Genomic DNA, 14,747 nt, shown 5'->3' with positions numbered 1-14,747 from the left:
GTCAGAGAGTCAGTCAGTAACCACATCCTAGGTCAGCACTTGGTAAATTTAAAAATTCTAGCCAGAGACCTGAGCTCATCTCAGGCCCTTCCCCACTCCTTATGAAATACTCCACACTGCAGACAGGGCCCCAGGACGTGAGTTACTAGTCAAATCTTTCTCACCTTCAGTTGCATGTTAGTTCCAAGGTGCCCAGGTGGGCAAGAACCAAAATTTAGACAGAATAGAAAAGCCGATCCCCTTGTGGGAGTTTATTGCTGTGGAGGTCAACTACATTCGAACTGCGTTCGTGACGCAGACGCCACTGTATCTGATGAGCGACACGTTCATTCCACCCATGCACTTCCTATGAATGGTTCAGAGAACTCTGGCAAAGCATTTCAGATTCTAGTAACTGGGGCCAGAATCAGAGTATTACTCTGTTCGTTGGCGAAAAACACAGGACCCCAAGCTCCGCCCACTCACACCTCCACTTCACAATCTCAGAGTAGAAGACTGCAAAGCAGTTTACAATGTAATGTAATTGTAACTAAATTATAAAATTTGCAGATGACACCACACTGGGAGGGTTGCATGCATTTTGGAGGACAGGTTTAAAATTCAAAATGGCCTTGACAGATTGGAGAATTGGTCTGAATTCAACAAGATGTAATTCAATAAAGACAAGTGTCAAGGACTTCAATTTGGAAGGAAAAATCAAATGCACAAACTACAAATGGGGGGAATGACTAGCTAGGTGGTCGGACTGCTGAAAAGGATCTGGGGGCTCTAGTGGACCAGGAACTGAATAGGAGTCAACAAGGCAATGGACTTGCAAAAGAGGCTAATATGATTCTGGGGTGTTTTAACAGGAGTGCTGTATGTAAGCCACAGGACCTAATTGTCCCGCTCTACTCAGTACTCGTGAGGTCCCAGCTGGAGAACTGCCTCCAGTCCTGGGCACTGCACTTTAGGAAAGATGTTGACAAACTAGAAAGAGTCGAGAGGAGAGCAACAAAAACTTCTACCAAAAACCTGCCCTGAGGAAAGGTTACAAATCCCGGGCAGGTTTAGTCTGGAGAACAGACGACTGAAAGGGGACCTGAGAACAGCTTCCAATACATGAATGGCTGTTACAAAAAGGACGGGGATCGATTGTTCTGCAAGTCCACTGAAGGCAGGACAAGCAATGGGCTTAATCTTCAGCAAGGGAGACATCAGGAAAACCTTTCTAACTCTAAGGGGAGTTAAACTCTGGAATAGGTTTCCATTGTTGGAAGCTTTTAAAAGCAAGTTGGACAAACACCTGGCGGGGCTGGTCTAGGTTTACCTGGTCCTGCCACAGTGCAGAGGCTGGACTTGCTGACCACTCTAGGTCCCTGCCAGCCCCGCATTTCTATGATTCTACACTTGAAATGGAGAAAGGTACGAGTCACACACAGGACACTGCAGGAAATGTCTGGCTTTGGATTCTAATAGAGGGAAGTTATGTGCAACTGTCGGGCTCTTGGGAAGATGCCAAATACAACCTGAGCATCACAACATTTGGACACCTGGTAATTCAACACCCAGACCCCAAGGAAGCCTCTGTCCCAGCAAAGCCACAATGAGTAAGTTTGCAAAGCCATTGTTTGACTGCTGTGAGTAGGAACTGACCAACATGGAACTGGCTTGTAGTCCAGGGACCAAATTCAGCCTTGGGGTAAAGGGTGAGGCATCTTCACAAAGCCCACGAGGTTTACACCATTGCTGTGGTTATACAGGGAGAGGATGGATGGGTTTGGACCTGGATCTCCAGGGGACTGGCCCCATCCCAGACAAAGTGGTGCAACTAAGTCCAAGATCTTCACCAATATTGCATGTCAGGAGCAGATGGCCACTTGTTAATGCCCTACACAATGAGAAAGCAAGTGTCATCTCCACACTTGGCTTCCTCTCTGATTTCCCCAGCTTCAGTGCTGGATCAAACCTCAGTCCAGGCTACTGGAACTAAGACGTCAGTGTTATTTTCAGCCTGAAAACACCTACTTACAAATCACTTCGGAGGAGTTGATTGCAGCTGTAAACCCCTTCCTTCCTCCCCAACTAAACAGCATTATTTTCATACAGCAACTAAAAATCTGTTTAACCCAGCCGTGAGGGAGACCGGCTAATGTAGTCTGCAACCACAGACAGACAACTTTGTGTTAGAAACATGAATTTATTTCCCAAATCTTTAGCTATTTAGATGCTAGTGACTTGACTAAAAGTTGCATTGCCTCTCATTAGTCTAGTGCTCTCAAAGCTCTTATGTAAAATAGATCCCTGACTGGCTTGGTTTGTTTGTTTTTAATCTGCATTTATTTTTGGCTTCACAAAAATCTTTTGAAAACCAGGCTGGGGTCTTGAGTTGGGTTTTCTAGGCCAGAGTTTTGAAGCTCTAGGATGAAAAGCCCCACAGTTAATTTTCCCTTCTGGGGGAATCTGCCCTTAGATCCAACTCTTTCCTCTCTCTGCTGACCTGGCCTGTATTGCAGGGTGCTCTGGACAGACCACTCCCAGTTCTTCACAAAGTGATGGCAGAACACACATGACCCAGACCAGCTCCTGTTTGCAAAGGAGTCTGGGTTTCAGCATTCATTTGCCACAACACTGGTACAGGTCTCGGAGCACAAACCTGTTATTTCCTGGGCTGAGCCTCCTCACACACCCTTGCTAACATACCTCGGCTCTGTCCAGTATCAGCCGCTTACTCTCCTGGGACCAGCCTTCACCCGAGTAGAGAATAAGTATCACTCTATGGTCACATGGGGGGAATTTGTGACAAAGAGGCAGAATGATGTAATGGTTAGAGAACTGGATTTCTGGGTTCTATTCCCAAGTCTTCCACTCATTGGCTTTGTGACAAGTCACTTCATTTCTCTTCCTCAGTTTATGCAGCTGAAAAACAGGTTCAGTACCACTTACCTACTTTACAGGACTGCTGGGCATAGAGCCTCCCTCCCGCCACCCTTGCTTTCATCGGTCATGGACTGAACGCTCTTTTGGCCGGGGACCAGCTCTCGTTCAATCATCTGTAAAGCACCTAACGCACGGCTGGTGGCAAGCGAACGCAGTGTAACTATTTCAAGGAAGTAAGGGGGTTATTTTGACTGTCCAGTCTCTCAAAATCCTGAGTGGGGCAGGGGGGTTTCTTCAGGAAAGGCTCTACAGTAAGCAGGGAAAAGCTCTCATGTGAACACAGGCTCCGCGAGGAGCAGCAAATGCTAAAACAGAAGGCGGTCTCCAGGGATGGGAGTCTCATCACAGCTGTCCCATGCGTGGGATGCAGCTTCTGATCTGTTTCAGAACGACGCGGCACGTTTGATCTAGATTTTAAAACCTCACTCTTTTGGACAGCTTATCTTCAGAGACTACAGCCTGGGCATGCCCAAGGGGGACAGCATGAAACGCACATGCCTTTAACCAAGGGGGTGGGAGGAAAACCAGCCCCCAGTTCCTTTCCAGGAACGCAGGACAGCCCCCTTTCTGTGGCTGAGAAATCCACACACTGACGAGACTTTTTCTTAATAATTAGGTGTTCTAAAGATTCATGTTTGCTATTCTAAACCAGACCAGGGCCTGTCCTATTTCCATGCCTGATACAAGAAGAACTAAGGCTCTAAGGGACCCTTCCTGTGCCACGAGTGCAGCCCTGCAACTGCACCAGCTGGCCTCTGAAGCACAGGAAGGAGACATGGGTTTGAATCCTGCCTTCACGACAAGAACGTCACGAGGGACTCTGCTACTGCCAATCTGTTTGATGTGGAAAGTGCATGAGTGGCAGGACAAAACCCTACCATCAATGGATAGTCTCAGGGGAGACGTGAAGTAGCCACCCTCTCTGACTTGAATGGCTGATCTGTGTAGCATCTAACTGGGGATGTTTGGCGAGTCTTTGCTTAAGAGGAGGCATGGCCTAGAACAGGGATGAACCCTTTGCCCTGCTTCTACCTGCATGTTGCCAGGGAACAGCCAGGGCAACCAGCTCCTTTTCACACGCGTCATGTTCACGTTAAGGAGAACAGATGAGAGCCTTGGTGCTCGCAGTGCAAAGCTCAGAGCCAACATGACCCACGGAGCCAAGCCACTGCTGGATCCCTTGCCAGGGGCCTAATTCACAGCCACACGCTACAAGATGCAACTGGTTAAGGCTGGTCATTTCACCTTTATGCACACCCAGCTCCCAAAATGGGGCTGAGTGACACAGTGCAAAAACCAACCTATGGAACTCACTGCCCCAATGTATCACTAAGGCCAAGAGCTTAGAGAACTAAAACAAAAACATTCATATAGATAATGAGACCTTCCAGGTACAACAGAGAAAATAAGACAAACAGGAACCCTCATGCTTCAGGGCATATGCCAGCCACTCAGGCAGTAACCTCCCTCAAGGGCAAAATTATTCTGTAATTGTCCACTAGTGGATTCCCTGAACCAAGTGGCCCTGGCCACTGCTGGAGACAGGGTATCAGTTTAAACAAGGACCACAGGTCTGGTCCTGTATGGCAATTCCTGTGCTCCACTCTCTCGCCAAAATACTGCACTTACTGACCCTTTCTGAAGCTGCTTGTTAGCAGCCCCACCTCAGGGACAACAGAGAGACCTGCTCGGGCTGCGACACACACACAGAGCAAGTGTCAAAGCACTTTGTTCTGCTATTTTTAAGTCCCATTTTTGTAACTCTTCCCCTGTTCGGAAACAAACAGCACCAGGTAAGATGGAACTCAGCTGGTGCCGAGCTTGGCAGGTACCTCCCAGCCTGCTCCCTAGCAGATCGAGCGGAGCCGTCATTACTAGCTGTCGCCATGAACAACCAGGAGAAGCTGGGGCTGGAAGGGAAGGCAACAGCTGGTGTTGATTGCTGTAGACTGAAGGCCTCTTCAGGATGATGAAGGCATCAAGGCAAACAGGCCACAGATCAGCCAGCCCTGGCACTGTACAGCGGTCTGGGTGCAGAGAAGAGAGCTCTTGCTGCTGCCTGGCTTTTCTCAACCTCCAAATGAGCCTGGATAAACCAGACAGGCTCTTTGCTCCCTCTGGAATGAGGCTCATTAAGGTTTCTGCTCCCAGCCATTGACTTATTTTATTTTTATTTAATTTTTTTGGCAGGGACGGTCTGGGGGAAAGGATCTTCTTGTTACTGGCTCCCTGTTATCCCTGCAGCCGTAAGACACTAATCTCACTTCATGCTGGTGGGTGAAACTGACCAAGTACAGCGTCAAGATGGTCAGAAAAGAATCGTTACAATAGAAATGTCCGCCACATTCAGTCCAGCGTTTCACCAGCAAGTTGACTTCGTTTTGCTCAGTTACGGTTTACGCAGAGACACCAGAGTCTGTTCCCTGTCCTGCAGAAACATCCAGAGATGCAACAGGCTCAAACCCACTAACTTGCTGTAAAACCCACCACAGACAGAGCACTGAAATGCAGCCAGTCGTGGGTTAATCAGAGATCAGTCCCTGGGCGGGGGTTCCTGCTCTGGGGTTGCTGGTGCCTCACGTTTCTCAGATGCCCCTTTGGCATCTTCAGGCAAGTCACCAATGGAACCTGACAGGTTCCCAAAAGATGGGGAGACAAAGCCCCCAGCCCCAGTGAAAGGAAAGCTTGGGGGCTGCAACATGAGGCTCCTGGCGTGGGGATGTTAAGATAATCAGGGCTCTCCGTCAATGCCATGGAAGGGAAAGAGTTCTGTGGCAGCTCAGTAAAGGACCCCGGGCAAGACCCCGATCAGAAAAGTTCCTGCAGAGGTTGCTTTTTGCAGCCCCCTTGAAGAGAAAAGAAGAGAAAAGAGAAGGAAGCTGGCACACGAGACTCCTGTTTCCCTTTGGCACTCAAAAGGTTAAATGGGAGAGAGTCACAGATGGCTTCAAACACCTGTGTGAACTTTAAAACCCCACAGACACTCCTGCACACAAGTCAAAGGAAAACGAGCGGAGCTCTGAGGGAACTGGTATCTTTCACTCCCACCCCACGCCCTCTCAGCCAGCTGTTACATCATGGAACCAAAGGGGAAAAGCCCCATCTCAAATGCCACATTGAAAAGGACACTGTCAAAACACCAACAGAAAACCCCAGCGGCTTGTTTCCACTGGATAGGGCCAGCCCAGCACCTGCAGCTGGTAGGAGCCAGAGCGAGGACGCCAGCATGAACAACATGAAGGCAATCCCGGGGGCTCTCCTCTGCAATCTAGAGGTGCGGCCCCCAAACAGAAACCATTTTGTTTTCAGTCCGTTCAGGGAAGTTCCCAGACTCTTGGCAAGACACCAGCGGGGCTCCCACTGCACCAAACTCACCGGCTCAGCGGACTGAGGCAGAGACACAAAGTGACTCACTCAAAGCCATGGAGCCAGTTGGGAAGTTAGGCCGACACAAGAGGAAGGCTGGGTCAGCGGTTCAAACGCCAGCCTGGGACACGGGTTCAAGTCCCTGTGTGATCATGGGCGAGGCTCTTACTCTCTCTGGATCTCAGTTCCCCTCTGTGAACAGCAGCACTTCCCTCCCTCGCAGCAGGGAGGTGGTGTGGAGAGATACACTGATCACTGGGAGGTGCTCGGACACTCTGGTGATGGGGGAGCAGACTAGGCTAGATGGAACCCAGGAGTCCTGCCCCCCGAGCTACCCACCTGAGTGTGTGCGGAGGTGGCCGGTGAGCGCGTCTCTCCGGCGGCAGGCGTAGTTGCAGAAGGGACATTTGAAGGGCTTCTCGCCAGAGTGCAGTTTGATGTGCCGCAGGAGGTTCCCCTTCTGGGTGAAGGAGGCTCCACACTGGTTGCAGTGGAACGGTCTCTCTCCTGAAACGCAAGCAGCTCGTGAGACACCTGCCCCTGCAGGGTGGGTTACGAAAACCTTCATGTTTGCCCTGAAATGTCATGCTGGGTGAGGGGGGTCAGACTGACAGCCCGGCAGGGAACACATCCCGCCCCCCCCAGGCCCTCTAGGTGGGAGCACTGTTAAGTGCCCACAGCCCATTCAGTCCTGAGCATCTCTGCCCCGACCACCTACCCGTGTGGCTCCGTTTGTGCACCATCAGCACGTTGGGGCCGATACACACCATTCCGCAGATGTCACATTTCAGCTTGCCATTGGGTAGCCGGATGCCGCCAGGAGAGTGAGGCTCCTGCCCTGTGCCATCACAGTACCCCAGGGGCTCAGAGAGGGAGTCCTCCACAATCACACTGTCCTCTTTCTCGATGAGGCGGTCGTCCTGTGACAGCAGCCTGCTGGCTTCTTCATCACTGTACATTTCCACCTTGATAGAGTTTGCTGCAGGGGGATGGGAGGGACAATACATAAATATACAGTGAATGGAACACACTCAATAGGCCATTTAAAACAACTAATATCACTGACATTCTGTGAGTCATGGCAAAGAAAACAGGGAAGAAAGTTAAATGAGTTGCTTGGCAGCAACACAACTGGTTAAGGGTGCATAAGGACACCGCTCCCCATGGTACTGCCTAGATTGCTCCAATTTCCACAGGAAAACTCAGCAACCTCCCATCGCAGGACATTAAAGAAACGATGGCTCATGGGAGCCAAGAATCACGAGACAACAAGTAGAAACACAACAGGAAAGTGGCCAGATGGAACAAGAAACTTCTCTGTTTTCGATAGTCAGGGCTGGCAAGTAGTGCCGAGAGACCATTGCCGGGTTGAGAAGGGTCACTCGAGAAGAAGCGGAAGACTATGGGTTCCGAGAGCAGTCACCGGGCAAGACACCACGTCTGCGCGCTGGCAGCGGAATGAGAGCTTTGCTGGGCAGCCGCATGGCAGAGCCAGCAAAATCACATCACCCCAGAACATTTGCATGAGAATGAAGGGATGGCTTGTGTCATTTAAACTTGTATGGCACGCGATCCATCACATAGTTAAAAGTAGGAAAAGGGAGCAAGGCCATGCACCGAGCGCCTGAAGCCAAATGCTCCACTTTCCCACTAGGGACGGCCAAGCTGTCAGAGCAGGCCTTGAAATGCACGTGTCCAGCGTAGGACATTCATGTAGTGCTTTGCGTCAATGTCACACTCGCAAGGCAACTCCGCAATTCAAGTGGCAATTCCCTGAAAGTTGACAAGAGTGTGAGCAGCCACACGACACTAACATGAACAATGAAAGGGAACATGGATGCAGACATCCCCAGTGGGGGTACTAGGTAGCTACAATGGTAGATGCTCTGCAATAGGGCCCTGGGTTACTAAAAAGGTCTTGGAACAATCCAGAGCCTCTGGAAAAAAGGCGCGTTGTGGTAAGCCGGGGAAAGACACATGAATGGTGCGGGCCATTATGGAGGAGAGGTCTACAAATGGTGGCTGGCCAGACTGGCCAGGGGCTAGTGAAATACACTTTCAGAACCAAGAGGGAGAAGGGCTGGGGCCATGGAAAGGGATCCTGCTGCATGAGAGCACTTCTGGAAGTGGGGCTACACTGTACGCCCCTGCCCCTCACCCTGAGGGAATGAGGAGGAGAGTGCTGGCCACAGAGGTTTATGGGGACAGTTAGCCGTACTGATCTGCCTGGCTCTTTGTTGCTGCCAAGGTAATCTATACAGCACGGTTTGGGGGGTTTCTAACTGACACCGCACAGTGTGCCTGATCTCCAGCGCATTTCCCAGCCCCCCCGGTTGCAAGCTGCGTCTGTGCACGCGTCTCCTGGTTGCTACCTTTCTTCGCTTCTCCAGCATCACAGGCCGAGACTGGAAATCGGAACGGCGGTGCCAGCCGTGACCTACATTCCCAGCTATTCTAATGATCTGTGGAATGCCACAGATCAAACAGTCCTTCAGAAGACACAAGGCAACTGGACAGCGATAGCTCCCTGCTTATTTTGTTGACAGCAAGCTAGAGCCTGGTGGGCAGAGGAAGGCCTGGGTCTCCCTGTCCCCAGCCTGCTCCTTCCTGAACAGTTTCTGAGCATTTCTCTCCAGATCTTTGGTGCTTTCAGCCCATCCTGGGACAGGTAGTTTTCAGAGTGCCTGAGGAGACGGAAGAGAGCACCTCAGTTCATTAACACTAGTCACACCCTTAACAAGACACAGCGTCTCCATCTGGGTGTCGTTAGCCTCACGTGAAGTGTGTTTCACCTGGAGAGGAAGGTCTGTGCATGACTCAGTTTAGAAGTTTCCTGCTGTTTTAAGCCATCCCCATCAGCCAAGAACTAGAGGGAATTCCCTCCGGGGATTCCTGATGCTGCTCTTTAGACAGCAAGAGCTGCTTCTTTGTAATGGAGCTCCCCCCAAGCCGTTTTCCTAGCGCTCCTGCAAGGGCTGGGGTGGGCCAGTGAGAGACGGGGAACTGAACAGGTCACCCCCATGGGAGGGAAGACCACCACTAAGCCACATAGAATCTTAACTGCCTTCTTTCAGATATCAGAGTCCTATTTCTTCCATTTAAATGTACCAGATGTGGCTGTTCCTGATCTCTCAGCATGCCAGGAAATTGACAGGTCTGAACTTCAGATTACAAACAAACAGAGGGGCTTTTCTCCCGCTTGGAGGGTAACTGACGTTTGGATTCCCTCACAGAGCCCGTGTTGCCTTCTGGAGATGGGTGTGAGGGCTGGATGTGGGACTAGTCACCATGAACTCCAGAGGGCTGATCCCAGGTTTGATGCGGACACCACCCCAAGGAGCAATGCAAGCCATGTCCTTGTGCAACAGGGACAATTCTTACCTATTGCCTAGGGGGTTCAGTTAACGTGTACAACATACTTTGAAGAGCTCGGCATGGATTTAGTGCTGTGATTCAACAAAAGAGGACAGTGATTTGACTATCAACCGGTCAATGGGATTAGAGCCTTAATAATGAACCAATTTTTGGATTTGGGGCAGGGCACGCACGTTCCTTCAGGGTGCATTGGCTGGGATGTTGCAGGTTTTCACGGCCCTTCAGTGTGGCAGGTGAGATGGCTGTTAGGTGACCTCCTGGGACCACAGGCTCAGCACTGACATTCTTCAGCAACCTCGCTTCCCACATGCTGGAGATAAGTGAATCCAAACTGCTGTCTGGAAGTGACTGGTCCCTACTGCCTTCCCAGTGAGCGGGTGGCTCACAACAGGACACGTTGTAGGACTCGGTCGCCTGCACTCTGTGGCCCAAGTGCAAGCAAGGCAGCTGCTTGGACTGTCTGGAGAAGGATGGTGAATGCTACATTCCCTCTGCACATCTCTGGTGCCTTTCACCTAAGGATCTCCAAGTGATATAGAAGGCCCGCTTTCACAGATGCGGGAAATGGAGGAATGAAGAGTAGAAGGGGCTCATTTGAGGTTGCTTTAGGTCAGTGGCTGAGCTGGACTCTGGCTTTCCAGTCCCCGCTGTAGCTAACGGACAACGCTGTTTCCCAAAAATTTCTTGGAGAGAGGAACAAAGCTTCTGCTCGGACTTGGGCAATAGCAGATTGCCTGGCATGCCACCGGTCAAGCCTGCTGCTGGAAGTTGGCTGGGATCGACTCTAAGGCTGAAACGCTTTCTTGAGGGAAAAGCACAAAGTTCAAAAAACACCACATTCCACTGGGTGCATCCTGGAGACAGAGCACGACCGGACGCCTCTGTGCACAAACACGAAGTGAAAAGCTCCTCTCCCTTGGCAGGAGCTGCCCGGATACGCGGATGTTTGCTGCACTTTGATTTTTTCTATCCCCCCCCGAGGACTTATTTTCTTTCTGGGCAGAGGGAGGCTGACTATTGTTCTGCCATTCTCCTTTCAGAACCAATGCAGGGTCCGTTATCGCTGGAGTGCGATTCTCTGCTGGCACGGCAGGTTATATAATATTCCCGCTCCTCTGGGGCACAATGCTCGCTGGATGAACCAGCTGTGAAGTCAAGTCAGATCAGGAGCAATACCATCACCAGCATCCCTCTGTTAAAGGGGAAGAGAGCTCTCTTTTTCTTTAGATCGGTCCATGGGTTGGATTCTCTCTGCATATGCCCAAGTGAAAAGTTGAGCGTCTCTCTGGGTTTTCCTGCCTGAGACCTAAAATCTGATTCTTTGAGGGGGCCTTCTAACCATTATTACAGAACAAGAGCCACATGCGAAATAATAGCGGAGAAAAGGGAACAGACTAGGGCTAATTCACCCTCGTGCAACCTTACTGCTTTGGGTCTAACTTGTCCTAGAACCCTTAGGGCAGCCTCCAGATCCGAGCATCTGGGAGCTAATGGAAGCACGTGCTGAAAGTGGGTGAACTATGCAGCAATTTCTCTTTTATGGAAAGGAAATTCTGAGCTTACAGGAGAGAGAGGAGAGATCAGAGCGAACGATGTTACCCGTTCAGTTTCAGTTTGGGGGAGGACTGAACTCAGGGCTTGCAAGCAGACCAGGAATCAGTTCTCGGTTCTCTTGCTTTAATGCTATTTTATTAAAGGGATAACAGTGCTGTACGAGCTGTAGGGAGACTCGGCCCCTGCCCCGGAAGCCTTTGATGTAAATAGCATGTTTACAATTGAAGCCTACATCAGCCTTGCTAAGTTCCACTTGTCCTAGGGTCATGCCATTTTTGACATGCAAGTGACACATTACATTTCTCAGCAATCACTGCAGTGAAGGGTGGGCGAGTAGATGGAGGATTTCGGGGGCAATTCTGAAATCAGACCTGCCTATTTTACTGATGTGGGCTCTGAAATGTATTTTAAAAAGCAGCTTAATTCATCTTTGGACCGTGGAGAAAGATTTCAGTTGCAATGCAGAGACGGAGCTGAAATGTTTCACCTTACAAACTTTCAATCGGAAGGGCGTCCAAACTCCATTGCTCCTTCCCACCCCAGCCTGGCTCATCACTCATCCTAGCCACTCTCACATTATGGGATAGTCCACCAAAGCAGCAGCTTGACACAGACAAGCCTTTATCGGGCCACGCCAATGCAACTCCAGGCTGTGACGTTAAAGTTCCACGAAGGAGGGGGAGAACGTTTCCAGAGTGTGCTGGAACTGGATCGACTTGACGACGCCTGCAATCTCAGGTGATCAGAGGTTGCAAATCATCGGTCATGGCTGGCGTTAAGACGGCATACTCCTTCGATTTTCCGGCTCGTTCCGTCTCCTAGGCTCGAGGTTAAGATTTAATGTTCACCAGCCCTACCAGCATGTCAGTGCCACTTGAGAGCTGCCCTTCCTAACCTTACTGCTTTGCCCATCCCTTCACCAACCCGGCCCTGCATGTTGCTGGACTTCCAGATACCTTGCTCAGCCAGCTGGGCTAGGAGGGAGCCCTACGCACGGCTCCAGATGCACAGGAGCTGTGTCCAGAGTCATGTTCTCATGCCGAGGTCTGGTCTCAGACAGTGCAAGATCTTTTAACCACTTGTCTGGAGAGGGGCGCATGCGTCGGTCTCGAGCTGGAGAGGTTCATTTCAACATGCTCAGCAGCTTTCAGAACCCTACCGTCGCCCCAGAACAATCCCGCTCCTGCTAACACACGCTCCCAGCTGCAACACGGCTCTAGACACACAGTGCCCACTCTCTGCTGGATGCGAACGCAGAGAGCCTCATCACCACCAACTCCACGCCGGCCCCAACTCCCTTTGAGAGGGTAACAGAGAGGTGGCCCTGTTCCATTTCCCATGCATCGACCTGGTGGTTGCAATGAGCACTTCGTTACTATGCAGCCCCTGGGGTTTATTCTCCCCCCACCCCGCGCAAACTCCTCTCCTGTTAACAGAGGCGGGAGCACGCAGCTGTTTTGGTTCTGGGCCAAACAAACAAATGACGCTTTTTTGGGGAGTATGGAATTTAGCAGGGCAGGGTTACACACAGGTGACTTTAAACCTCAAGGCAGAGAGGCCCGTAGCTCAGGTAAGTAACCCCACTGCGGCTATGAACACAAGAACTGAAGTCAGAATTTATCCTCTTCAGTTTGAAGAGTCAAATTCTAAAGGAAACTCATTGCACCAAACTTCCTGGTTGGCCTATCAGAGAGCCCAGCCTTAATCCGGAGGAGCCGGCTGCATCTGGCGAGGGGGACGCTGTACTCACCACTCAGGGAGCGGCTCGGGGAGGAGTGCTGGCTGTTTGGGGTGCTCACCGTGGGTCCCACGATCGCCGAGCTGAACTCCTTCTCCAGAGAGGAATCCCCACTACCTTTGGGAATAAGAAGCAGGGAACACAGATGAGATGTGGCTGCTCCTGCCAGCTTTAAGATCGCTTTCAGTCAGTGAAATCATCTCCCTCATAACCAAAGCCCCGGAGCCCGGGAAAGAGGCTCCGGCTGGCTCTCAGGCACCTCTTGTTTCGTTGTCAGAAGACAAACACCAGCGTGCTGCTCACAGCAAGACAAACCCTTCCTTACCGGGAGGTAGGTGTGTGCGTGTGGGGAGAATACGATGGCCACGGACCTAGGTACATTCCAGGTGCCATGCAAACTGGGTTCTACTTTCCAGTGAAGTGGTTAGTGGACAGACAACCCCAGCAAACTTGAAAGGATCCACATATCTATGTGCAAGGATGACCACCGGGCCGCAGCGGAAAGGTGGATCACAGGTGTATTGGCCCCCTGGCTACGCAAGCGTTTGGGACTGCTCCCACGGGATCCCCTTTGCCAGTACAACAGGGCAGCAGTCAGACGGGCTGAAGCTCTCCCCAGGTGGAGGTCTGTTTTCTGTAGCCCAACGGGGACTGTGAGCGAGCACATGATGCACGCTGGTTTGCAACCACCAACTGGGAGTGGACATTTCCCACAACAAGGTGGCTGTCAAAAAATCAGCCCTGGGAGGCCAGGGTTAATTCAATCCAGCAGGGTAGATTCAGCTCTTCACCCTCCTGTGATTAATGATGCACAGCACGGCTTCTTGCTTGGACAAACCCTTACGGGCCAACAGCCTACCTGCTGCAAACAGACACGCAAGAACCTTTGGGGCAGCTCACACGTGCGGCGCACGAGTGAATGTCCCCTCCCCACCGCTGTTGCATGCTGGCTGCTGCTCTGCACCCCAGAAGTGGCTGCGTCTCAGTGGTGTGGCATGAACAGGGTTGGCGAGAAGCTTTGGGATGAAGAAGGCTGTAGCAGTGTGAACTTTTAATGCAGATGGTAAAACTGTTTTCAATAGCTGCATCTGGATAAACCCGTGTCCCAACACACGCAGCGTTGAGCTCACCCCGTTGTCTGACGGGGCAGAGGGAATGCTGCATCAGGAGGCCAAGCCGGCAAGGGGAGTCATTTACCATAAATGCTCTGAAGTGATGTGGTGGGCTGCAAACCACCACTCGGCCACCGCGCTGAGCTGGGACTCCCCAGGCAGCTTTCTGCCCCCTCTAGCCCCACCCTGGAGCAATATTTTAAGAGATTTTCTGTTCCCCTGGGTTGGAGTGCTTGAGATCCCCCAGATCCTCTCCCCCATGCTTTGACTGGCTCAATAAGATGTTGCTGGAAAGTTTGAGTCATGCTAAGACAACACGCATCACCAGCAGAAGCCACACACCACGGATAATGGATATTAGCTCTGAATTAGGACAGGTTAACGAGACAATTTCAGACAAACACACACAACACTAAGAAACCCAGTGATGCAGCAGGGTTCAGTCAGAGCGATTTAACAGACCCTAAGAGCTGGACCCAGCATCGGCTCAGTCCCTGCCAGCATGAGTTAGGTGTTACGGTTGGACTAGATGCACGGAGCGTACATTCTACAGCCGGAAAGCCTCTCCGAAAAGGCACTTTGGGGAGGGGGAACAGGGGTACCCTGATCTCTGTTAAAGACACTTAGCACCTCTGATTATGAACCATGCTCTGTTCCCACAGCCCTGCCAGCATTTGCCTTTT

At 51.2% G+C, this 14,747-nt stretch overlaps 1 protein-coding gene across 6 annotated transcripts in view; it reads right to left on the bottom strand.

Moving 5' to 3' along the window:
* The window catches only part of IKZF4 (IKAROS family zinc finger 4), a 45,552-nt gene that overhangs the window by 7,291 nt on the left and 23,514 nt on the right, over window positions 1–14,747 (bottom strand). For 5 of the 6 annotated variants that reach the window (XM_084610311.1, XM_084610313.1, XM_084610312.1 and 2 more), the window contains 3 exons: window positions 12,965–13,069; window positions 7,004–7,264; window positions 6,625–6,792 (listed from right to left, as the gene is read on the bottom strand). In XM_084610311.1, coding sequence (XP_084466437.1) covers window positions 6,625–6,792; window positions 7,004–7,264; window positions 12,965–13,069 — 534 coding nt within the window. The remainder of the gene's footprint in view (window positions 1–6,624; window positions 6,793–7,003; window positions 7,265–12,964; window positions 13,070–14,747) is intronic. The other variant, XM_084610315.1, reaches the window with a different exon arrangement.

The sequence above is a fragment of the Lepidochelys olivacea genome (genome assembly GCF_965140295.1).
Source record: "Lepidochelys olivacea isolate rLepOli2 genome assembly, chromosome: 20".
In the NCBI taxonomy this organism is placed as follows: domain Eukaryota; kingdom Metazoa; phylum Chordata; order Testudines; family Cheloniidae; genus Lepidochelys; species Lepidochelys olivacea.
Note: the sequence above shows the minus strand (reverse complement) of the source record. Positions and strands in the feature narration are given on the sequence as shown.